The sequence below is a fragment of the Arvicola amphibius genome, chromosome 8 (assembly GCF_903992535.2).
Source record: "Arvicola amphibius chromosome 8, mArvAmp1.2, whole genome shotgun sequence".
Taxonomy (NCBI): Eukaryota; Metazoa; Chordata; class Mammalia; order Rodentia; family Cricetidae; genus Arvicola; species Arvicola amphibius.
Window position 1 is genome coordinate 74,316,883 of NC_052054.1, and position 26,861 is coordinate 74,343,743.

Consider the following 26,861-nt stretch of genomic DNA (forward strand, 5'->3'; position numbering starts at 1 on the left):
GAATTTAGATCCCCTGCACTCATGTACAAAGCCCAGCATAGCTCACACACCTGTGATCCTTGCACTGAGGAGGCAGAGACAGGAGGATCACTAGCAGCTCCAGCCAGTCTGGGGGTTCCACGAGAGACACTGCCTCAAAAAAGAAGGTGGCGAGTGATGGTGAAGACTCCTTTGGCCTCCACACACGTGCAAACACAACCATGCGTGTACTGGCACACACATATGACATACACACAAAGTCACAGAAAGAAAGAAAAATAAAGTGAACTTATTTTTTAAATGTTATCCCTTAACTGGGCATTGGTGGAGTACATCTTTAATCCCAGCACACAGGAGGCAGAGGCAGAGGAAATTTCTATGATTTCGAAGCCAGCCTGGTCTACAGAGTGAGTTGCAGGACAGCCAGGGCTATGCAGAGAAACCTTATCTCAAAAAGTGATATTGCCTAAAAGCAAACGAACCAAATCACACTGGAAACATATGTAACTCCCTCACCAAGGGACCTGAATGCAGTAGGCACAGGGATCAGTCACTGCATCAGGAGCCTTGTTCAGTGAAGGGCTCTTGCCTTTGTTCTCAAGTCCAGTTCGACTGATTCTACCTGTGACAACCAGCTCATTTCAAAGTAGCCCTCAAGATGCCCCCCCCCCCAAAGGCCCACACATCATCTGTGCCTTCACCTGTAGATCTGTATCTGGTCCCCTCCCCGGCTCTTTCCTGGACCTGTACAAGCTCTCTGTCTGCGACTTCCGGGAACTTCTCTGAATGCTGAAACATCTTTAACCCTCTCATCAGCAACTCTATAACCTGTGCACGTGTGTGTGTGTGTGTGTGTGTGTGTGTGTGTGTGTGTAACTGTGTGCGGAGTAACGCACGCTCTGAGATTTATCATTAATTATTAAGATGGGAATAAAAGAACCCGTGATTAATGGTCAGCTACAAAGTGAAATTGAGATTCCCTGGCAGGTGGCAGCCAACGAAACTGATATAGCTTGTGACTTTCTCAACGTCCAATAAATCGACATCGAGGCCGGGTGGTGGTGGCGCACGCCTTCAATCCCAGCACTCGGGAGGCAGAGGCAGGCGGATTTCTGAGTTCGAGGCCAGCCTGGTCTACAAGAGCTAGTTCCAGGGCAGGCTCTAGAAACTACAGGGAAACCCTGTCTCGAAAAAAACAAAAAATAAAATAAAAAATAAAAAATAAACCGACATCGAGGAAAACCACAGACGTATCCGTCTATCCGTCTATGCGTCTATGAGAGCTCGCGATGTACCTCCTCCACCCATCCGGGTTCCCTGCATTGTGGGTGTGATTCATAAAACCTTCAGGGCCGGGTGACACTAGCTGCATCAATCCCCCAAACAACCCTGTCAGCATGGCCCTCGCACCCTAACTCCAGGCGACAGCAATGAAGCAAGGTGTGATGGCTCACACCTGTCGTCGCAGCACAGGGGAGGCGAGGCAGGAAGATGACCCGGCCACACGCAGAGACCCCGTCAGTGAAATGATCTCTGCGGGATGGAGGGGAGCTCACTGGCGGCTCACTGCACTCCCGCCCAGCCAGCCTGGAGCCGATTCCCCTAGGCTGCCCGCCGCCGACCCCGCAAACCTCCAGATCTAGGGCTCAGTCGAGGAAGGTGCGGGAGAGAGGAGACTCACGGTAGGACGTGCGGAGCGGATGCTAACTGAAACCACCGGGAAACACTTCCCAGAATGCTACGCATTGCGCACCCCCCCCCCCCACCCCCGCTCAGCCGAAGCTCGGGCCACAGGCAGAGAATTTGAACTACAATTCCCAGAATGCGCCGATACCGCCGGCCTCCGCAGAAGCGCGCCCAGCGCCGGAGAATCTGGACTACAATTCCCAGAAGCAACCGCGTCAGCGCGCCCACTTAAAAGCGGGCCAGACACTGTGGAACTGTAGAGGTGAGGAAACCCGATCGTGGACTCGCTTTATCGAGTGTAGCTACTCTGTGCTTTCTGTGCGCGCCACACAGCTATTTCCCTACTCCTCCCCGGAAATTCTTATTTGATCTGTGAGACACTGGTCCGCACTATACAACCCAGACTGAACTCACGGTAATCCTCCCGCCTCAGCTTTCCCCACTCTGAAGTGCTGGGGGCGTGTGCCACGACGCCACGCTGCCTCTGAAGTTGACACGTCCCACAGGACTCTGAAGGAAAAGTTAAGAGTCCTCACCTCATAGTCAGTAATTTGTTCCTAGCGTTCCCTTACATACCTGAGACCTAAAGGGAAATAGTCCCCAGACAGCACGCCTGACAGTTGGACGCGGGAAAGAAGTAGGAAAGCAAACCACTGCGGAGATAAAAAAAATCTTCATGGAATTACCGGGTAATAGAATTAAGACTTGTGCAATGTGATACTGTGATATTAAAACGGATAAAGAATAAGCAGGACAGAATGTCTGTAAATATAGTCCTAATGTACACTTCCTGCAGGTACGGAAGAGTTATTTTTTTATTTTGAAGGGTTCTTATATTTTGTTTTTTTTTTTTTCAATTGTCCAGGTTAGCAGGACATTATGCCACTGGTCTACATATCGAGTTCCAGGCCATCCCAGGCTACATAGTGAGACCCTGACTCTAAGAAAAAAACAATCCTATTTTAAAGTCACTAGCTCTATCTAGCCAATTTTGTAAGCATGGTCCTTCTCAAATATCAGAAATGTTCTTATTTATAGGAAACCTCAAGTTGTGGTAAGCCAGAACCAGGGGTGACATAAGGATTTGACCAACACCACACCGCCTAGATATCTGGACAGATCCACCCACTACCTCACAGACACTCCACCTCTTAACCTCCTGCCACACTGCCTCTTTTAAAACACAGGCACACTGCTAATTCAAGCTCTCCGTCTCCCTCTCCTCTCTGATAAACAATCGCTTTGCCGTTTATTATCAGGCAAAATCCGTACACAAATATTAAAGGACGAATGGGAACCCAGAACCGAGTCACAAGCCACTGCTTACACCTGCCGCTGCTGCTGCTCACTCCTTCCTCTAAAGGGCCACCTTCCCCTAGGTCGCATCCATCCCCCCAATGAAAACCCCGCCTCTTGAACAAAAAAAAAATGCTCTTTTCAGTTGACCAGTTGACCAGTGACAGAATTCCTGTAACACCCCTCCCCTTTCCCTCTCCCTGCCCCCCCATCTTCTGATTATCAATCCACAGGATGAACTTTTTAAAAATTATTCCAAAGGACCACTATCAAAAGTGTTTGGTTTTTTTTTTTTAATCCAAATCAAATCTTGGAGTATGTGTGTGTTTCAGTGGAGATGCTGTAACAGGCACACAAAGCAGCAAGGGAAAAAGAGTAGTTTTCACATGATATGATTGTCCACAGGGAAAATCCCAAGAAACTCATAGAATAGTTGTGGCAAACAAACCCAAAATAAAACAGTCCACTGGAGTTCGATATCCAAGCAGCAAACAACTGGAAATGAAGTTAGAAAAACTGTATCGTTTAATTTATCACAAAAATGTGGGATGCTTATGTATAAATTGAATAAAATATTGCAGAATCTCTATGCTGGAAACTGCGCATCTCTATTGAATGGAACCCAGAGTCCTGGGCAAATCATACTGTACTGATTGCTGAAACAGTCAATATTGTTAATATGTTAACTGTCCAGAAATTAATTATATATCCAGTGCAGTCCCAAACGAAACCAGAGCTTACATTTAAAAATCAGAAAGCTGATTCTAAACATTACTGAGAAGCAAACTGAGAAAAGGGATGGGAAGAGCCAGGGACAAAAGCAGGGACAAAGCTCTGGATCTGAGAAGATGGCTGAGCTGCCCACGGCGTCACCAAAGAAACCCAGCATACGCTGGTAGAACCAATTCCTGGCCTTAAACAGAACCAGATGAGAGCAAGTCTGTTCCTTTCTTGTGGTCATTGCTGGGCCCAGGATTTTTCTCTGAGGGAGGGACTTTTAAACTCGAACTATCAGCACCTACGTTTCATTTCATGACCAATATTTGTCATCCTAAGGTAGACAAGTTGGAAAGAATGTGTTTAGATATTTTGAAAAGTAGTGGTGCCTGGTGTTGCAGATCCACACAGTTCTGCTATCAGTCCAGGCTTTGTTTAGTGCCCCCATTAGCAAATGATGTATGTTGTGAAATAGAATATTTGTCTAACTAAGTAAAGCTGTGTTGTATTTGTTTATGTAAAGATGTGTTGCTGTTTCACCTTGCCTGCCTAGGGTACCTCAATGGCCTAATTAAAAGCTGAATGGCCGATAACTAAGCAGTAGAGGGATAGATGGGGCTGGAAGGCAGGGAGACTAAGTAGAAGGAGAAATCTAGGCTTGAGAGAGAATGAAGGAGAAAGAGAGGGAGACACCAGACAGACAGACACAGAGGAAGCAGGAAAGCGGGGCATACAGAATGAAAAAAAGATAAAAAGCCCTGAGGCAAAACATAGAGAAACAAATTAATATGCTATAAGAGCTAGTGGGAAAACCTAAACTAAGGCCAACCATTCATAATTAATAATAAGTCTCTTTGTCTTGATTTGGGAGCCGGCAGACCAAGAAAGCCTGCTACATTTGGCACCCAACATAGGGCACATATTTCTATGTAGGGCCTAAGAATGATGGGGGGGAAATGAAAAGAAAAATCAAACAAAAATTAACATGGCTTCCTGGTAGCCTGGTGCTCGTAGTGTAAAGAGGTGCAGCTCTGCCATAGAGTGAGCATTTGAGCACTTGGGCCATAGAGTGAGCATTTGAGCACTTGGCATGTTACATAGAAACAATCAGTTAAGTAAAAATGCCTGCCATAGTGCAGGCACCAGCCTTCTGGAGCTGGGGTTGTTAAATACACCTCCTGGTTAAACACAGCTCCCAGTTAATTGCAGCTCTCGCCCAGGCCCATCAGACATAAAGCTCGGCTCTCACAGTCCCAAGCAAGGCAGAGATAGCTGCCAGCACAGAGCCACTTAGCAGTTTAAGGTCTGGCTCACACAGTCAGAAAAGGCTGCAGGTACATAGTAAAGCAGGTCCAGACTGAAAAAAAAAAAACTCTAAACAGGCTACAGTGTGTTTTAAAATGTGTGTAGGTGCTTAAGAAAGAAAAGAAAATGAGTATAGACAGACATAGAAATAATATTTTATAATAATAAATAGAAAAAATAGTTTAAAATAATTAAGTAAAGGAAAAAAGCCACAGAAAGATGAGAAATACACAAGGAGTGGGGATCCTGTACGATGTTGTGTTGCCTTTGGATTTTATTTTATTTTATTTTATTGGTTTTTTTCAAGACAGGGTTTCTTTGTAGTTTTTGGAGCCAGTCATGGAACTAGCTCTTGTAGACCAGGCTGGCCTCGAACTCACAGCTCCACCTGCCTCTGCCTCCTGAGTGCTGGGATTAAAGGTGTGTGCCACCACTGCCCGGTTGACTTTGAATTGTTTTAATGCTAATGAACAAACAACAGCTGCTAAGAGACACTGGACTCTAAAAGGGACTGAATTAAATGAGCCTGGACACTTTAGGGATGCCTTAACTTTAAAATGGAGTTCAGAAAATGTATGAAGTTTGGGGGAGAGGCTATGCTTTTGTTTCCACAGGAAACTGAAGGCTGTGGACTCATTCAAGGTTAATAGAAATCAGGTTTGATCAGAGAAGACCTCCTGATAATCTTGGCTACAGACATAAAGAAATAAACCAAGAAAAACTATAAGATAGGAGACGTATATATTGAACCCTCTTCATGGGAACAGTTCTGATACTGGAAAACAAATGTTACTATTAGTTTTCCCAGGACTTAACTATTATCTCAATTTTCTTAGGGCCCCCTGGGTTTGCTGTCACCCTCAGACAACAGAAAACAGATCAAACACAATGCCCACATTCCCAAGAGGTATGGTGGGTGGGTTTTGTCATTCAGTGAGTTCTGGATGTTTGCCATTGTTTATGGGGGGATACAGGATAAAAAGACAACTATTAACCTCAAATATTTTACATTTGTATGGATTTTGGTATATTGATACAGATTTAAAGTTATTTTTGTTATACTGTGCATATGTCTCCACTCTTACTTGGGGTGTTGTGCTTATGCAGCTCATTTAAAAATGTAATGTATAATTAAGAAGCACAGGTTAATGATTAGTCATCTATAATAATCAAATCTGTAGTTATATTAGTCATGTTTTCATAGTTAAACAGGTAAATTTTAGATAGATAGATGATCTTCAAACACTTCAGAGACCTACAGAATAAGGCACTTAAGATGTTTCAGTAACCTAAGGCTTTTCATGACATTGAGAATGTCTGCTCCAGGCAACACCAATCTATTTCATAAAAGGATGATAAAGGATGACAGGCATTAAAGAACCTACACATGGAGTTTACTTTCAATGTGGCAAAGCTAGCCAATTGAGCAAGAAACTGCCTTTGCCTCAACTGCTGACAGTATACCATCTAAACTGGACATGCAGAAAACAAAGAAAAATGACTACCAGACTTTACCAAGACAAGGCAGGGAAATCCTTCAAAATTCCTGCTTCACAGAAAAGTCTGTCAGATATTCTAGACCTGTAGGCCAAAGACAGATGCCCCAATGTTGCTGAGGGACTTTGGATGACTATCCAAACAGCCAGATGTCTCTGTCATTTCTATAGTTTTGCAAGTGGCTTGCATTGCACTTCCTGTTTGCTTAGGCAATATGATATACTTCAGGGGTTGTTGATGTAGTTGAAGACTAGATATAGTTATAGTTTTTCTTAGTTATGATAGAAGGTAAATTAGTTACAAAACTTTGGACTCATCAAGATAAGATAAATAATGGAGCATTTTCTCTGAATTTGCCAAATGCAAATGGACTGGATATAGGAGGAAAGGGCCAGCCAAAGAAACACACCCTGACTCTGAAACTAGAGTCAGTGAAAGCAACACTCTGACCCTGAAACCAGAGCCAAAGAAACACTCTGCCCCGACCAACTGAGAACAAAACCAACCAATCCCTTCTGCCCCTAAGAAGCCCTAGATAAACCTTGTGCCTATTCAGTTGGAAGTTGCTCTTCTCAACCCTGGCAAAGGCAGCCACTCTCCTAGATTCCTCTCAATAAATCTCTTAAATGAGTTTTGGGTGAAGACCTTCTTTTGCCAAAGTGGAGTAGAATCTCTGCTGGGAAACTCCCTTAGTAGGGTGTAGAGGAGAAGTAACAACTTCTGAAGAAGCAGAAGCCAACTGCTACATTTCTATGGGGGTTTCCCCTTTAGCAGAGTGAAGCAATTAAGTAACAACTTTCGCCAGAGCAGAGAAGCAACTGAGATCTCTTCTGGAAAACTCTCTTAGCAGAATGGGGCAGAGCTGGACTGTAATGGCTCTCTAGGAGAGGAACAGGATTGCTACATCCTATGGGGAGATTATCCCCCACTAGAACACGGCAGTCAGGATACCTTTCTCTTCAGAGCTATAGGTATCCAGGATACCTTTCCTTCACAGAGATAGATATAGCCTGGCTTTCAAAAGTCAGAATACCTTTTTCCCTTCAGAGTTGTAACACTTGCGCTGGATATTGTAAATGTAATTCCTACTTGATAATTGTCCTTATTGTTTATAGTTTTACTGTGTTAAGTAAAAACCTTTTATTTAGACAAAGGGGGAAATGTTGTGGAATAGAATATTTAATTATGTAAAGATGTGTTATATTTGTGTTGCAGAATAATTGTTTCAGTATGTAAAGATGTGTTACATTTGTTTATGCTGCATTTGTTTAAGGATGTAAAGAGGTGCTGTTTCACTTTGTCTGCCTAAGCCATCTGATTGGTCTAATAAAAAGCTGAACAACCAATAGCTAGGCAGAGAAGGAATAGGAGGGGCTGGAGGGCAGAGAGAAAAGGGGCCAGCCAGCTGGGGGCCAGACAGACAGAAGATGCAGGAAAACAGGATGGACAGTACATACATGAGGTAAATGAGCCTCAGGGAAGCACATGGATTACTAGAAATGGAATAATTTAAGTTAAAGAAAAAAGGCTAGCTAGAAACAAGCCTAAGCTAAGGCTGAGCATTGAGAATTAATAATAAGTCTCCATATTATGATTTGGGGGCTGGCAGTCTAATAGAGCCTGCTACAGATGTAGTCAAGCAGTGGAAGATGAACAAAGCCCAAGTCACAGAAACATCGAGAGCACGAACTAGGCTATGTATCAAGAATAATATTAAAGTCAATCAGATCACCAAGTGTCCATCACTTCTCCTGTTCTCTCGAGACTTCTTCCCTTTTTTCCTTGCATTCAGTGGGTATGGTCTTAGAAATATTACAGAATAAAAGCCCAGGCACCTTCATCTTTGGTGAGCAGAGGCTAGAAGTATCATTTTTAATCATGAAATGTTTAAAAGCTGTGGATCTCTGCTTGGATTCGTTTCCTCATTATGGTTTAAATATAAAGCACTGTGAATAAAGGTAGTTGTCAGGGTTAGTTGCCAGTGGTATGTGGGATTTTATTTTACGTTTTAGGGGGAAATAGTTTTATTTTAATTTTTTTTTTTAGTTTCAGGCTAGCCAGAGATACAATGAGATCTAGCCTTCCCCCCAATTTATTTTCGGGTTGGTGTGTGTATGTGTGTGTGTGTGTGCGCGCGCGCGCGCACACGCGCGTGCATGTGCGTCCACGTGTGTGTGTGTGTGTGTGTGTGCGCGCGCCATGGTGTACATGTGGAGGTCAGATTCCAACTTAGGGGGGGGCAGTTCTCTCCACCATGTGAGTCCTGGGGTTTTACTCAGGTCATCACATTTAGCACCAAGTACCTTCACCCACTGAGACAATGTCACTGGTCCTGTGTGTGTGTGTGTGTGTGTGTGTGTGTGTGTGTGTGTGTGTGTGTGTGTGTGTGTGTCAGGAATTTCTCTGTGTGTCTACCCTGGCTGTCCTGGTACTCACTCTGTAGACCAGGCTGGCCTTGAACTCACAGAGATCCACTTGCCTCTGCCTCCCAAGTGTTGGAATTAAGCCACCATACCCAGCTTCCTGTTTGATTTTTTTAAAAGACAAGGCCCAAACTGGCCTCACATTCACTCTATAATTAAACCTGGTGCTGAGATTGCAGGTGTGCACCACCATATTTGGCCCTACCTCCCCAGTGCTGAGATTGCAGATGTACACCAGCATATTTGGCTCTACCTCCCCAGTGCTGAGATTGCAGGTGTACACCAGCATATTTGGCCCTACCTCCCCAGTGCTGAGATTGCAGGTGTGCACCACCATATTTGACCAGGACTCCACACGCAGTTTACCTCACTGAGAACGTTTATTCCCAAGAACAGATGGAAACTTCTGTTCAATGTTTTTTTTTTCATCTACTGAGATAAGATTCCATAGTCCATATTTAATCTACGAGAAACTCAAGAACAAACCCACACAAAGTGCAATGTGGGAGCTGCACTTGTTGCCACTGAGGACGGGACTGCCTGGAAATGGACATAAGGCACCTGCTTAGCAGGAGCGTTCAGACACTGGTGCTGGAGAGAATTACATGTGAATTCATTTGTCCAAACTCAGGAAGACAGAAATGTGACTTGTGCATGTTGGCACTGTTAGCATACAGAAGCGCTGTCCACGACGCTGCGTCTGCACACAGGAGCTTCAGTCTGACCGATACTCCCTGTAGATTTGGGGAAAGGAGCATAGACATCTAATTCATTTGCTCTGCAAGCCTTATAGAACACTTCTGAGAACATCTTTATAGAAACTCTGAGAGAATTTAATAAAACCTTTCAAACGGTTGTTCCTCACACGGCTTATTGTTAGTATTTCTGTGTGTTGAGATGGGGGTCTCACACCATAGCTCAGGCGGATCCTACAGAAAACCTCTCCCCTCGGCCTCCTGAGGGCTGCAGTTACAACTGTCAGCCATTATGTCTGGCTTTCTTAACAATTATTGAAGGCACTAGAAAGGCAGGGAAATTTGACTTTGAATGATGTCTCCCTTCTATGGGAGTGTAAATCCTACTGAACAGGTTTGTGCTTCTAGTTAATTCCAGGTCAGGTTTGTCTTTTCCGGGCATCTCGTCTGTGTGGATCTGATTAGGGTCAAGATCTGAATGAAACAATCAAACGTCCACACTAGTTCCCTCTTATATCAGGTCTCCCAAACACCATGAGAATCTATGATAACTCTAGCGAATCTACACTCCCAATTATGAGATGACTTTTCTGTGCTCTTTGACAGTTTGGATTAGACGTAAGTTTGTAGAGCTTATTTCCCATATGAATCCTCCGATGTAGAAAGACCCTTTCCACATTCAGCATCAGCATGGACTCGCTGGTGAATCACGAGGCTCGAGCTCCATCTGAAGCCTTTCCCGCAGGCCTCACACTTGTACGGTTTCTCTCCAGTGTGAACCCTCTGGTGGGCTTGGAGATAAGAGCTCCAGCTGAAGCCTTTCCCACACGCCTCGCACTTGTACGGTTTCTCTCCAGTGTGAACCCTCTGGTGGTTTTGGAGGTAGGACCTCTGCCGGAAGCGTTTGCCACACACGTCGCATCGGTAAGGTTTTTCTCCTGTGTGGACTCCGCGATGCGCTAGAAAATTGGAGGCCCGACAGAAGCCTCTCCCGCACTCCTCGCACTGATAGGGTCTTTCTCCGGTGTGGGACCTCTGGTGGGCTTGAAGCTGTGAGCCCACACTGAAGCCCTTCCCACACTCTGCACACTGATACGGCTTCTCTCCCGTGTGGACCCGCTGATGCACCTGAAGACTTGAGAACTGACTGAAGGCTTTTCCACACGTCTCGCATTTGTAGGGTTTCTCTCCGGTATGGATTCTACAGTGAACGTTCATATCTGAACTCCGACGGAAGCTCTTCCCACACGTGCTACATTTGTAGGGTTTCTCGCCAGTGTGGCCTCTCTGGTGGGCGAGAAGGTTTGAGGCCTGGCTGAAGCCTTTCCCACACTCCTCACATTTATAGGGTTTTTCGCCCGTGTGGACTCTAATATGAATATTAAAATCAGAACTCCGACTGAAGCCCTTCCCACAAGAATCACATTGATATGGCTTCTCTCCAGTGTGGCCTCGCTGATGGTCCAGAAGATTCGAGGCCCGAGAGAAGCTTTTCCCACATGCCTCGCATTTGTACGGTTTCTCTTTAGTGTGGCTTATCTGATGAGCTTGGAGGTGCGAGCCTACACTGAAGCCTTTCCCACACTCTTCACACTTATAGGGCTTTTCTCCTGTGTGCATTCTACAATGGATGTTAAGGTGTGAGCTGTAGCTAAAGCCCTTCCCACAGGCATCACATCTGTATGGTTTCTCTCCCGTGTGGATTCGATGATGGGCACGCAGCCGTGAAAACCAGCTGAAGCCCTTCCCACATTCCTTACACTGAAATGGTTCCTTTCCAGAATGGACTCGCTGATCCACTTGAAGATACGTGCTCTGACTGAAGCCCGCCCCACCCGCCTCACATATATGGGGTCCCTCTCCTGTGTGGACTAACAGAGGGGTCTCACCACGTGAGTTTTTCCCAAGAGTCCCACACTCCTCATATTCGTTTGCGTTTTCTCCAGTGGGGACGCTCTGGTGGTAAGGAAAACGTGGCCTTTGACCGAGTTTTATGAACAGTGTGTTAGACCGCGGTGATCTCTGTCTCTTGCGCACTCTCTGGCGGGACCGGAGACTTGAGACCCGATGGAAGGTGTCACAGTTCTCACACGTGTAAGGCTTTTCTCCTGGAAGAGCGTGAAGATGGTGGCTGCAACCGGAGATTTTCACACATGTCTCTTCTTCATGGCATTCTGCATGGTGACCTTGAAGAAATGAATTCCGACCGGAATGTTTACTGAAGCCGGCTTCTTCACACTGGACACCATCCTGTTTCTCCAATGGAGAGCCAGTTTCTCCAGCGTTCCCCATGCAGTCTCGACCCTGGGTTAACTCCCTTGTAACTTGGTGCCAGATTCGTGAGCAGAAAAGCTCCTCTTGCGGCAGGTACCTCCATCCTACCTCCTGAAGCAACTCCATCTCATTTAGATTCCTGGCTCCTAAAAGCATAAAGAGAGTTCAGAGAGAGGGAGGGTGTGTGAATGCTCTGTTGGCTGGAGTCGGAGTTACATAGTTAAGACCTCCGCCTAAGGCTTCACTGGACCAGAGGATGGTCCCCTTCCCTTTAACATCCTGTATCTGTCATCTCACCTCCACGCCCTAGAAGCCAAGGCCCCCATACTTATTAATGAGACCCATTTAGAGTCCTACAGAGCATCACAGTGACACTGCTCACCACACACATAAATAATTTTTAAAATGTAAGGTAGAAAGTGACCAAGGAAGACAACATTGGCCTCCCTGCATGTGTGTGCGCATGCACATGCAAACACATATGTACACATCCACGAGTAGCCATTCAGATACAGAGGAAGAGCACGATGTTAGTAAGTCCGAGGGAGTCAGTGCAAGTGGAGACGGATGCTGAGAGCAGGATGGACTCACAAGAGCAGTACAGAGCCCTGGCTGACACCAGCCCCAAAGCTGTGCACATGCTAAGAAGCAGGGTAGATGAGTCGCTCTGTTCTCACCTGTAGACTCACTGCTGCAGCTAGTCATCAACATCCAAAGCACATCTTCCCTCTTGAGCTGGGGTAAAGCATCTGGAGTCATGAGCTGATGCCCTGTGAAGAATATATATATATTCGAGACAGGGTTTCACTGTAGTTTTAGAGCCTGTCCTGGAACTAGCTCTTGTAGACCAGACTGGCCTCAAACTCACAGAGATCAGCCTGTCTCTGCCTCCACAGTGCTGGGATTAAAGGCATGTGCCTCTAGCACCCAGCTTTGAAGAATATATTTTAAATCAACATAGTGGAGGCCCCAAGTCCTCAAGATATGCATTCTATGGCATCTGCTTCAGGACAGCAAATCTCTTCTTTCCCAAACTAATAACAGAAGTCGTGGAAGACATACATTGTCTGAGAAGCCCTAAAACACACAGACACAGACTTTAGTACAAATCAGTTGACACATGCCTATGTTCATTATCTCCCCTCCCTTTTCTCCCAAATAGCTCTTGGCCAGGTCCTAGATAGACAGGGTATTTTCTTTTGTGTTTTATTACATTTATATTTAGTGTGTGGTTGTGCACACCACTGGTAGTCACAGACAACAGCTGGGACTTGGTTCTCTCCCTCCACAATGTGGGCCCCAGGGACTGAACTGGGATCATCAGCCCTGGTGCCAGGTGCCATTACCTAATGGCCATGTTTTAGCTTTAACCCTATTTCATTTAATTTTTTTAATATTTATTTTTATTGATATATACGTGTGTGTGCGCACGCGTGTGTGTGTGTGTGTGTGTGTGTGTGTGTGTGTGTGTGACTGCAGGTGCCCATGGAGACCAGGAGAGGGCAGCAGATCCCCTGGAGCTGGAGTTACAGATATTTGGGAGCCACCCCATGTGGGTGCTGGGAACCAAACTCTGGTCCTCTACAGTACAGAAAGCATTAATTGATGCGCTCTCTCCAGTGCCTCAACTTCCTTTAGTGAAAATAATATTGGTAGATATGACTCAGAGTGTGCCACCACCCACTAATTGAGACTGATTTGAGAAAGATGAAAACATACTACCATGCTTTTAATTTTCATTTATAAAACTCCCGAGATTCCAATTCTATATCACATGAAGACTAAAAACTATTTCAGGAGCTCCGATCCCATCTAAGGCTATACTGCATGAACCTGATCTTCAGTGCCAGTGTCTGCCCTCACCCAGTGACACCACATTCCTGAAGGTCTCCAGCATCACGTCGTGGTACAGCTTCCTCTGGGCAGCATCCAGCAGGTCCAGCTCCTCCTCGCTGAAGACCACAGCCACGTCCCTGAACGTCACCATCTCCTGTGACACCAAACACTCAACTTCAACCTCAGTCTTCTGCAAGAAGGACAACTCTGAGAAATGCGGGGAAGATGAGCGGGGAGCAACCCTGAGTTAAGCGCCCAGAGTCCATGTTTCCATGCTATTCGCCCTCTCTTTGTTACTGTTCCTTTTTGGATTTTGAGACAGGGTTTTGCTTTGTAGCCTTGGATGATCAGGAACTTGCTTTGAAGACCAAGCTGGCCCTGAACATTTGTTGATCTTCCCACATCCACCCCTGCCTCCCAAGTGCTGGGATTACAGGTGTGAACCACCATGCCTGATAAATTCATCTGCTTAATCACATAATTTTTAAACCTTTTTTGATACTGGGAAATGAAAGATTGAACCCAGGGCCTCATGCATATGAGGCGACAGCTCTGCCAGTGAGCTATATCCCCTGCCCTGTTCTTCTTACACGGCTGTATACAGGACAGAGTCCCGACCGGAACACTACTGGCATTATATGCCAGATACTCTGCAGCTGTGGGGGCTGACTAATGCACTGTGGGATGCTCACCATCATCTCTAGCTTATACAATAAACACCGCTGGATTCCCCCAAAGCAGGGTGGCAGAACTGTTTCCACTTGTTGTCTGGGGGTGAGTTCCATGTGCTTTAGACTCGTCATAGCCGACAGGGCTGCTTTAACTTTCCATCTGGGGACCCAGAACATTCAGGGTCCCCAGACGAACCACAGCTGTCCCAGGTGAGAGCCCACTCAAGAGTAAACCAGGAAGAGGTCTCAGCATCCTGCACCCCACCCCCCAGGATAAGGCCTTGCACCTTCAGTCACAGGAGTTCTTTGGAGTCTGCTGGATGGTGACCTCCTGGGCAGACCTCAGCTGTTGTCTAAACTCCAACCCTCCCAACGCTTTGGAACGCACTAAACCCAGTGCTGCCTCACAGGGTGGGTCTGAGGAACCTGGCAAGTTGCCTTGTACGACTAGACTTTTCAATCTGAACACATTATTCCGCCAGTACAGCACATTCACATAGTAAATGGAAACATGGAAATCAGTTAGTAAACACAGCCAGGGTATGACTCAGCTATGAGAAAGGAAATCCTAGCTTATGTAAAAATGACTATCTTCTATGATTAATTAGAACACGTTGAACGATATGTGCTCCATGCAGAGCAACCAAAGTATCCTATGTCAAAAGCATGTTTTAGGAGCTGTACAGAAGGCTCAGTAGCTAAGAGCACTGGCTGCTCTTCCAGAGGACCCAGGTTCAATTCCCAGCACCTATAGCTGACTGTAACTCCACTTCTGAGAGATCCGATGCCCTCCATCTTTTGGCCTTTGTGGGCATCAAGCACATACATGGAGCACAGACTTATATGCAGGCAGAACACTCGTACAAATAAATTACTGTAATGCGTTCTAATTTAGTGTTCCTAAATAACAGGGACAGTAAGGAAACTTACTTGAATTTCTTCTGGTGGTGAATTTCACTTATATAAATATCACTAGAACATTCCTTAACACATTAAAACTGCTAAACTATTTAAATATCTGTAGGTAGAGAAGAAAACATCTGTTGCAAGTACCTCTTTCATGACAGATCATGTAGATTTATGGGAGCATGATGTCATTGAAAACATGGAGTAAAAGCCAGAAATCTCAGCACTGAGGGTTCAAGCAGGAGGATTGAGACTTTGAGACCAGACTTAGCTACACAGTAAGACTCGGCCTGTTAAATAAAAAAAGAAAAGAAACCAGGATTTGAAATACAGCTCAGTAATAGAAGCCCCACCTAGATTTATGAGGGGCTGGAGGTTTGGCTTAGTGGTAGAGCCCTTGCCTAGAATCCCCCATTGAGGGGCTGGGGTGTGGCTCAGTGGTAGAGCTCCTGCCTAGAATCCCCCAGTGTGGGGCTGGGGTGTGACTCAGTGGCAGAATACCTCCCTAGCACAGGGTAGGCCTTGGACTTGATATCCAGTTCTGAAAAAAAAAAAGAATTAAGATGTATAATATTGCTTGAAAAGGTATAATTTAAAAGTTTTATCTATACTATTATTATAAATAAAGCATGTGTCACGGAAAAAAAAGAAAGGAAATTTGCTGGGGAATAATATTTTAAGGTGTGTGCTTTTTGTTTATGCTGCATTTGTTTAACCCTGTGAAGCAGTGATTCTTTGCCTGTCTAAAACACCTGATGGTCTAATAAAGAGCTGGACGGCCAACAGTGAGGCAGGAGCAAGGACAGGCGGGGCTGGCGGGCAGAGAGGATAAACAGAAACGAAGAAGAGGACAAGCAATGAGAGAACAAGGGGAGGAAGATGTCAGGGGCCAGCCACCCAGCCAGACGTAGAGTGAGAGTGAAGTAAGACCTCAGACGTCAGAATTGACGTCAGAAAAGCAAAAAGCCCCGAGGCAAAAGGTAGATGGGATAATTTAAGATAAGGAAAGCTGGCTAGAAACAAGGCGAGCTAAGGCCAGGCATTTGTAAGTCAGAATAAGCCATGTGATTTACTTGAGAGCTGGGTGGTGGGGTCCCCCCCAAAAAAGCCAAAAGAGTAAAACATTCCAACGACAGAAATTGGGTGTTTTACAAAAAAAATGACAGTAAATGTGGATTTATTCAGCATTTCCCACTTTTCCATACTGGGCTCATTTATCCAATTTCAAGGTGATTACTAGATTTATTTATTCTTATTATATATATATATATATAATAAGAATAAATATATATATATTGTGTGTGTGTGAATGTGTGTGTGTGTGTGTGTGTTTTGCTTGCCTATATGGTTCTGTACCACATGCATACTTGGTGTCCATGGAGGGCAAAGATAATGTCAGGTCCCCTGGAACCTCAGCTATGGAGAATTGCAGTCATGGCATGACTGCTGGGAACCAAACTTGGTCTTTAACAATAACATTAACTGCTGAACCATCTCTCAGTCCCTTGAGGTGATTTTTAGAAATAAAAATAAATTAATATATATTAAAATAAAAGGTTAATAAGCATTTAGCAACAGGTTCTTGTTTCAAAAACAAGTTATTTTATGTATATGAGTCTTTTGCCTACACACACGTCTATGTACCACATGCAGAGGCCAGAAGAGGGCAGCAGATCCCCAGAACCTGGAGTTACAGATGTTTGGGGTGCTAGGAATAGAACCTGGATCCTCTGCAGGGGCAACCAGCACTATTAACTGCTGAGCCACCTCTCCAGCTCTGCCTAACAGATTCTCAAACACCTACTGTTCCCCTCAATTCTTCCCCAGAGAAAAAAGCAAGATGTCAGAATCCTTAAGAAATTAGACTATGCTTTTTTTGGTGGTGGTGGTTTTTTTTTTTTTTTTTTTTTTTTTTTTTTTTTGAGACAGTGTTTCTCTGTGTAACAGTTCTGACTGTCCTGGTAGTCCAGGTTAGTTGCAAACTCACAGAGATCCGCCTGCCTCTGCCTCCCAAGTACAGGGATTAAAGGTGAATGCCCCCACCAGTTACACAACACTTCAAAACTTAGAAAAAGCCCAATTTGGCCAGGCAGTGATGGCACACACCTTTAATCCCAGGACTCGGGAGGCAGAGGCAGGCAAATGCCTGTTTGTTCAAAGTCAGTTTGGTCTATGCAGTAAGTTCCAGGCCAGTCAGGGCTGTGTAGTGGTACCCAGTCTCAAAAGAAAACAAAACAAAAACAAACGAAAAAGCTCAACTCACCTTGACCTTGGTCATCCTGTTGTCTTCCTGGGGCACAGCTGTGTCTGGGGAAGACATAATCAGGGAGAGAAGACAGCCCGTGCGAGTCTGGTCAACCGTGCTTCCAGCCCAGGTGGCATCTGCTTCTCAGTGTGGCTTTATGACAAGAAGGAGCTGGATTTCAGTCAAAACTCACACTGTCTACTCAGGACCCTATAAAGGAGACCCATGCCAGCCACACACAACACATGTCCTATGGGTCTCAGGACTGCGGTTCTGTTCTAGGGCCAGCAGAGACAGCAGAAAATGCTGTCTGCACTCAGAGCATTGACCCAAGGGGTGGAGTTGGGTTGAAAAGTATGTGACCCAAATAAAGAGCACTGGCAGAGGGGGGAAGGGAAGGGGCTCGCACTCATTTGCGGTGTTGGTGGCTTGGTTTAGGCCTGGATTTCTCATTCTGTCTGGTGATCATTATGCACAGACTTTGCTGTTAATAAGAGGTAACATACTCCCCAGATTTCGTTCTTTGCTTGAGTACAACAAGTACCTCAGTGCATCAATTCTGTCTATGTCTATTCTGTGTATGACAGGGTTTCAGTATTTAGCCTAGTCTGGCCTATAATATGTATATATCCCAGGTTTGCTTTGAACTTTTGATCCTCCCTTCCTGAGCCTCCAAGTCTTTCATCCACAAAATGAATATGGTGACCAATGAAGAGAATTAATGTCACAGGGTTGTTCTAAAAATTACATTATGAACCAGGCGGTGGTGGCTCACACCTTTAATCCCAGCACTCGGGAGTCAGAGGCAAGGCAGATCTCTCTGAATTCGAGGTCAGCCTGGTCTACATAGTGAGTTCTGGGACAGCCAGGGAAACCCTGTCTCAGAGAAAGAATGTTTAAAAAAATATATGTACACACAACTATGGTTTTTAAATATATAACAAGGAATATATTGCTCTGGGCTGAAGAGATGGCTCAGCAGTTAAGAGCACTAATTGCTCTTAAGTTCTATTCCCAGCACCCATATGGAGGCTCACAACCCTGAAATTCCTGTGCTGGGGGATCTGATGCTCTCTCGTGGCCTCCTTGGGCACTGCTCACACACTGTGCACATATATACACGCAGGCAAAATCCTCCTGCCCATAAAATAAAGTAATAATAATAAAAGGACTCACAAAAGAGCCCAGAGCAGCAAAGATGCACATGCTGTTCCTCACACACACCTGGGAAGAAACTAGTGTTTAGCCAGTAGTATGATGTCGGTCCCAACACCTAAATCAGTGTGCGCATACTCACCCAGCTCTTAAAAGGGCAGAAGCAGAATGTCATTCCCAGAATTACTGTGGAGACTAATGGACATATGTGCGTACCACCCTTTAGGTATTTTAGGGACTTCTCAAAACCTAAAGACAAGTGTTGCACCCAGAGACAAACGAGGTTGAAGGCTGGTGGGGCCCCTGGACCAACTCTCATGCTGCAGCTAGCATTCCAAACCTTGTCTTTTCTTTTGCTTTTTTCTTCTTAGTTTTCTGAGACAGGGTTTCTCTGTGTAACAGCTCTGGCTGTCCTGGAACTCGCTCTGTAGACCAGGCTGGCCTCGAACTCAGAGATCTACCTACATCTGCCTCCCGAGCGCTGGAGTAAAGGCGTGCGCCACCACCTGCTAGCGCCAAGCCTTGTCTCGCTGATGCTTTTGAAGACAAAAATAGACAAATGAAAGTCATGGTGTAACACATGCAGCAAGGGGTAAGGGAGGGTGGTTTAGAAGGCGAAAGAACACTGAAGGAGTAGCAGGGATGGCTCAGAGAAAGGGCACTCACTGCTGGGGGGATCTGAATCACACGGACCCTAAGTCTTGGGTATTAGGAGGTGTAACTTGCTGGAGGAAGTGTGTCACTGGGGGAGGGCCTTGAGGTTTCAAAGGCCATGAGCCATTCCCACTTAGCTCTCTGCTTCCTGTGTGTGGTCTCTCAGCCCCTGCTCCAGCGCCATCCCCGCCTGCCAGTACTTGTCCAGAATCATAACCATATGTCAATTTTTTAATATTTTAATGTTGATGCATTCTACAGCTCACCAAAAGTAAATAAGCCAAGGAAAGGATTTCTGGCCAGCTCAAGCGTGACAAGCATGGCTCTGGCAGGCCTTGCCCTTCTCCCCATTCCCTCTGCCTTGCTAAAAACCATTAGATTACATTCTTAAAGCTGGCCACCAAGGTCCATTCCCTTATTTGGCCACTTCCTCCTCCTGAGGCTGACTATCAAGTTAAAATTAAACACCTCATCCTAACACGGGGTTTCCCTTTTACCTTTAGTCTCCTCTCTATCCAGAGGCAGTCCTTTGTCTCCCACTTGGGAACACATACCCCTTTCCCCTTTCTCTTGTCCCCTTCCCCTTCTCCCCTATCTCTGTCACCACCACATCCTAGCCCATCCTAACACAGACCTCCCCTTTTCCTTCTCTTAAAAATAAAAAAATGCAAATAAGAGTCACACTTTAGTGACCGGTACACCTGCAGAAGAGCAAAGGAAGGCAAGCGCTATTTTTCTAATTGCTTGAGTCAGGGTCTCAGTATGTAGGGTAGCCTATACTAGGAGAGTTTGAGATCATCTTGGCCTACACAAGACTCATTCGCACACACGAGGATTGCTGAACCGTCCACTCTGTGTGTTTTTGAACGGCAGCCCTAACAATAGAAAAGTTCCTATTTTTCTTCTTATACATATGTCATGTATACAGACATGTATACTTATACATATACAGACACAGTAGATTTGAAATCCTACTGAGTAACATCCCAAACAGGAGGCTCCTTGCAGCTCACTGACCTGCTAATCTTACAGGATGGAGGAGCACCAGGTTCAGAGGGAGAGGGTGAGAGAGAGAGAGAGAGAGAGAGAGAGAGAGAGAGAGAGAGAGAGAGAGAACCTATCACCACACACACCTATCACCCCCATGCATACATACACACAGGCATGCACACATGAACACACACAGGCACACACACGCATGCGCACACACACATGCACGCTATTCAAGGGCAAAACACAACGCATTAAGAGAGGAAGGAAAGCAGGAAGACTTTCGAAAACAAGACAGTAAGAGAGTGACTGTTACACGGGAGTTCATTTTACCCTATCTGAGAGTATCTGGCAATTTCCATAGTGAACAAAAACACTGTGAATACTCTGACAACCGTTTCCCAGACTCACCTGTGAATGCCACACTCTTCCTTTTCGAAATAGGTCTGGGGCTACGGAGTAGGCTTATCAGGGAAGAACACTGGCTGCTCTTGCTGAGGACCCGGGTTCTGTTCCCAGCACCCACTTGGCGGCTCACACTCATCTCTAACTCCAGTTTCAGGGGATCCCATGCCTTCATCTGAACACTCCAGATACCAAGCATGTACACAGTACAAGACTTGCATGCAAGTAAAACACTCCCACACATAAAGCTAAAAATGGAAAAACAAAACAGGTCACAGAGGGACTGAAGAAATGGCTCAGCAGTTAAGAGCACATATCGCTCTTGCAGAGGGCGTGAGTTTGGTTTGCAGCACCCACACTGGGTGGCTCACAACCACCAATAACTCCAGCTGCAGGAGCTCCAACACCTGTGGACTCCATGGACACCTGCTGCCCACTGACAGGAGTGTGTTTGTGTGTGTGTGTGTGTGTGTCTGTACAGGAGTGGGTGTGGGCATATGCACATACTCATAATTTTAAAAAGTAAAAATATGTCTTTGACAATTAAAAATTCCTTAAGCAGTCAGGCAAAAGAGTCGGAAGAAGCAAGGTGTGTCGGCACACACCATAATTTCAGTTCTGAGGTGGGGGGATTGCAGGGAAAGCCACTAGTGGGTTCTAGTGCATCCGGGCTACAGATCGAGATCCTACCTCAAATAAATAAATGAAAATTGTCATAACATCTCTGACACAAAGTGCTGCATCCACATGCAGGGTGACAAATATCCATGGTCACGAGAACACTGCATGTATCGAGAACTATACAAGCATACAAGATGTGTGTTTGTATAGTTACCAAACCAGATACCACACACAACACACATATTTAAATAGGGCTCATGTATATATACATGCATGCACTTTTTGTACTCTATAATTGATCCTAAAACCAAATGTGTATTACAGATGCTCTTTGCATTCCTTTTTTGCACGAGGAGAAACTAAGGCACAGAAAGATTCAGGGTGTGAGAAAGGTGAGGGAAAGTGAGCTTGTCATCACCAACTCGAGGAGTTTCTGCAAACTCTGCCAAGTCCAGGTCTTCCATGGGGCCAAACCCCCAGAATTGCTAAACTTTCCCCCAAATCAGAAGGCAGCCGCTATTGCCATCCTGCAACATCAGCAACAATGTCTCATTTCGGTGACCCGGAAGTGATCTTCGCCCATACCGTTACCAGACCGTGGAAGTCAAAAGAGACCAGGAGGTACTCAAGTCCACCCCGACCCTCTCACCTTCCTCGAAGGAACGCATTCACAGGATCTCCAATCTCTGCAGGCAAAAAGCCACGGTAACGCCAAGCTCCAAAACTACAACTCCCAGGATTCCCAGGGGCAGGAGCCCGGGGCAGAGTTTGCGCCGTCACCCCATATGCAAGTGGCGTTTCCTGGAGTTCTCAGATTAATAGTCTTTACTTTCTAGCCTTCAGGCAACCGAAATCTCACCAAACATGTGGATTATACTTTAGTTTATCCCATAAAACATTTCCAAAGTCAAGCTTTCCCGTAGACGTGCTCTGAACCACAGAAAGCGTCTGGACTACATGTCCCAGAATTCTCTGTAAAGCTCTTTTCCCACCCTCTTACAATTTTCCTTTCAATAAACAGGTGGAAACTGGGCATAGTGGGCACTCCTGGCATTTCAGTGCTTCGGAAGATGAGGCAAGAGTCCTGCGTGGGTTACTATCTTAGTTAATGTTCTATTGCTGTGAAGAGACACCATGCCCATGGTAACCACTATAAAAGAAAGCATTTAAATAGAGGCTTGTTTGCTGTTTAGAAGGTCAGTCAATGCTCCTCGTGTCAGAGAGCAGACAGGCATGGTCCTGGAGCAGCAGCTGAGATCTTTGCACCTGACCCACAGGCAACAGGCAGAGAGAAATACTGGGACTTCAAAACCCACCCTCAGTGACACACTTCCCCCAACAAGGTCACACCTTCCAGCCCTTCTGATTCTCAGACAGTTCCACTCCTTGGTGACTGAGCCTTCAGATATATGAGCCACTCTCATTCAAACCACCATGGTTACATAAGGAGAGCATGTCTCAAAAACACAAGGAAAAATTATCATGTTGTGCCTGAATCAACTTTTCTTTTTTCTGTTTCACACACTGATCCACACACTGGGATGGCTATACTTGGCTGTTTCACACACTGTGTGTGGAATGGCTATACTTGGCTGTTTCACACACTGATCCACACGCTGGGATGGCTATACTTGGCTGTTTCACACACTGTGTGTGGAAATACTTGGCTGTTTCACACACTGTGTGTGGAATGGCTATACTTGGCTGTTTCACACACTGATCCACACTCTGGGATGGTTATACTTGGCTGCCAACTTGACTACATCTGGAGTTAATGAAAACCCAAGTGAATGGGTACACCTAGGAGGAGTTTTTTTGGGTTTTTTGTTTGTTTGTTTGTTTGTTTGTTTGTTTTGCTTTTCTTTTTTCTAAAGTTTTGTTTTTTATGTACATTTGGGGTTTTGCCTTCATGTTTGTCTGTGTGAGGATGCTGGATTCCCTGGCATTCTCTTTAACTATAGAGTTAGAGACAGTTGTGAGCTGCCATGTGGGTGCTGGGAATTGAACCCAGGTCCATTTGGAAGAGCAGTCAGTGCTCTTAACCACTGAGTCATCTCTCCAGCCCGGGGATTTTTTTCTTAATTAAATCATTTGAAGGGGGAAGGCCCACTTCTAATCCAGATCTTTTGAGGTGGGAAGATCCATGTTTAATCTGGGCTGCACGTTCTTGGACCTTCCGTTGGTAGACAGCCATTGTTGGACTAGCTGGACCACAGCCTGTAAGCCATTCTAATAAATCTCCTTTCTATATACATTAGATACATTCTATAAATTCCATTCCTCTAGAGAACCCTAGTGCACAAGGTGTGGTGGTTTGAATGAAAATGGCCTCCATAGGGTCATAGGGAATGGCACTATGAGGAGGTGTGGCCTTGTTGGAGGGGTGTGCATTGTTGAAGGCAGTGTATCACTGGGAGTGGGTTTTGAGGTCTCAAATGTTCAAGCTAGGCCTTGGGTGGCTCACTTGCTCTTCCTGCTGCCTATGGATCCAGATGTAGAACTCTCAAATCCTTCTCCAGCAATATGTCTGCCTGTATGCTTCCATGCTTCCTGCCATGATGATAATGTACTGAACCTCTGGAACAGTAAGCCAGCCCCAACTAAATGTTTTCCTTTATAAGAGTTGCCATGGCCATGGTGTCTCTTCCCATTAATAAAACTCTAAGACACACACGGTTGTTGTGGGATATTATTTTATGATGTGTTACATTTGTTTATGCTATGGACTATGTGTTTAATGATGCAAAGATATGTTGCGTTTGTTTAACTCTGTGAAACTGTGTTACTTGGTCTGCCTGAAACACCTGAACAGCCAATAGCAAGGCAGGAGAAAGGATAGGTGGGGCTGGTGGGCAGAGAGAATAAATAAAGGAGAAATCTGGGAAGGGAGATCAACAAACGAGAAGAGGAGTGAGAAAAGAATGTGCCAGCAGCCACCCAGCCAGACACAGAATAAGAAAGAAAGAAAGAAGAGAAGAAAGAAAGAAAGAAGAAAAAGAAGGAAAAGAAAAAGGAAGGAAGGAAGGAAGGAAGGAAGGAAGGAAGGAAGGAAGGATATACAAAAAGGTAAAAACCCAGAGGACAATTTAAGAAAAGCTGGCAAGAAACAAGCCAAGCTAAGGCTGGGCGTTTATAAGTAAGAATAAGACTCTGTGTGTGGCAGGTCTCTGGAAGATCAAAAAAGTTAAGAGAAAGAAAAAAAACAACTACACATGGCCTATGAAAGAGAAGATGAGCCCTGTGGGCCTGAGAGGGCTCAGCAGATAAGAGCTCTTGCACCTTTGGGGTTTGGCTCCCACTACCCACATGGTGGCATCTCAAAGAATGCCTTTAACTCCAGCACCAGGAGATCTGCTGCCCTCTTCTGGCCTCTATGGACACTGCACACACATAAGTAGAAATACATCTTTTTTAAAAAAAAGAAATAATGCTTCTTTTAAAAAAACAAATAATTATAATAATAAATGAGATATTTGAGCTAGACTGAGTAAAAAAAACTATACAAACCTGCATTTACCCATGCCCAAGAAGCAGACTGCTCTGTGACTTGACCGCTCTCAACTTACGGTACCTGGCTCCTCCATGCTCTTCATCACATACACTATTCCGCACCAAACTGCATGATGTAAAACTTCTTGCCACCTCTAAAAGGTGTTTCCTTTGTTCTGAGGATTTGGTTTAGAAAGACTCCTTGGGGGAGGTGGCTTATAGAGATATTCTGAAGAGGCTCCTCTTGCCCCCCCCTTCCTCCTATGGTCTAGCTTCGCTCCCTCTTTTATTAGAATGGTTTCCAGGCTGTAGTCTGGGTATTCCAACAGTGGCTGTCTACCAACAGAAGGTCCAAGAATCCAGCAGTTGTTCAGGGCGTCTCAGCCAGTCTCCAGTATACACTGGAATCCCAAAGAAGTCGGCTCTAATGCCAGTGAAGGAATGGACTCCAGAAAGAGCATGGAGCAAGGAGCAAAAGCTTCTTCATTCTGTCCTGGAACTCGCTCTGTAGGCCAGGCTGGCCTCAAACTTAGAGTTGTACCTGCCTCTGCCTCCCAAGTGCTGAGCTTAAAGATGTGGCCACCACCACCTGGTTGGAAGCTTCCTAACTACATTTCCTTCGTGGGCTACCATGAGAAGGGGTGACCCAGATTTATGGTGGGTCTTCCCACCTCAAATGATCTGTATATAAAGTGGGTCTTCCTAATCCAAATAATCCAGCTGGCTAAAAATCCCTCCCAGGTGTGCCCTGTGTCTTGGGTTTTTAGTTAATTCCAGGTGTAGCGAGGCCGACAGATAAAACCAGCCGTCTTCGCTTTCTACTGTGCTGTTTCTGCCCAATGTTCTCCCTCCTGCCTCGAGGGCCAGTCATGACTTCGATGTCCTCTCATTCTGATAAACCTCAAAATATGTGTCAGCTCATATGTAACAGATATGTAAGCATATTTAGTAAGTGTTATACTGTGTTAGTATTAGTAATTAAGACTGAACTAAAAGAGCCCCAATTAGCCAGATTTGCAAGGTTGGCAGAGTTATCTGGCAAGCTGCTGTCATGGAATGTACTAAACCTTGTCGATTTGTTATTAATGGATGCTTTTATTTTTTTCCAGAAAGGGCTTCTCTGTGAAGCCCTGGCTTTACTGGAACTCACTCTGTAGACCAGGCTGGCCTCAAACTCACTCACAGATCCCCCTGCCTCTGTCTCCCAAGTGCTGGGATTAAAGGTGTGCACCACCATCACCAGACTAGTCAATGGATTCTGCCACGGGGAAACAGAAATGCCTATGTTTCTGGAGTAACGTACTTATGACATGAGAAAGTTTGAAGGACTGCTCCACATCACCAGGAAAACCAAGGGTCCCTTTTGTGTCCCTTCGTCTTGTTAAGAAAATAATTTAAAAATGGACTCAGAAGGAAGCCTGAGGACAATTTTATTAAAATTTGAGACAAAATTAGGGCAATCACGCTGAGAAACTTGGCAGTGACCTATAGAAGAGGGGGAGGGAAAGCCACACTTTCCAAAGTTAGGGTACGAGAAAGCTGGCAGATGTTTGGCAGCTCCGTGGGCAGTTGTGGTGGTGGAAGGGTGAGGGCGGGACTTAAAAAACCTGAGAAACTACAAGGAGGAGGAATCTGGGCTGGAGAGAAAGAGAAAGAGGGGGGCTGACCAGAAAAGCAGGACATCCAGAATGAAAGAAAAGTAAAAATCGCTGAGGCAAAATGTGGATGAAGAGAAACAGGTAAAACTAAGTTATAAGAGCTACTGGAATCAGATGGGGATGCCGCACACCCTTAATCCCAGCACTCAGGAGGCAGAGGCAGGCAGATCTCTGTGAGTTGGAGGCCAGCCTGGTCTACAAAACAAGTTACAGGACAGGCTCCAAAGCTACAGAGAAACCCAATCTCAAATAACAAACAAAAAATATAAATAAAAATAAAGCTAGTGGAACAAGCATAAGATAAGAGCAAGCATTCATACACTCATAACTAATATTAAGTCTCTGTGCCTTTATTCGGG

At 45.3% G+C, this 26,861-nt stretch overlaps 1 protein-coding gene across 12 annotated transcripts in view; it reads right to left on the bottom strand.

Moving 5' to 3' along the window:
• LOC119821465 (zinc finger protein 45-like) overlaps positions 1–22,032 on the bottom strand; it is a 50,275-nt gene extending 28,243 nt beyond the window's left edge. For 3 of the 12 annotated variants that reach the window (XR_006020860.1, XM_038340499.1, XM_038340502.1), the window contains exon 1: positions 1,661–1,766. Coding sequence is in view for 7 of the 12 variants with exons in the window: in XM_038340487.1 (XP_038196415.1) it covers positions 10,232–12,018; positions 12,550–12,642; positions 13,736–13,898; positions 17,549–17,605 (2,100 nt within the window). In the remaining 5 variants the exon portion in view is untranslated. Of the gene's footprint in view, positions 1–680; positions 1,767–2,551; positions 2,556–9,264; positions 12,019–12,549; positions 12,643–13,735; positions 13,916–15,432; positions 15,576–17,548; positions 17,684–19,025; positions 19,064–22,004 lie in introns of those variants that run through there. The other 9 variants (XM_042055485.1, XM_038340487.1, XM_042055484.1 and 6 more) reach the window with 9 other exon arrangements.
• Positions 22,033–26,861: the final 4,829 nt, after the last annotated feature.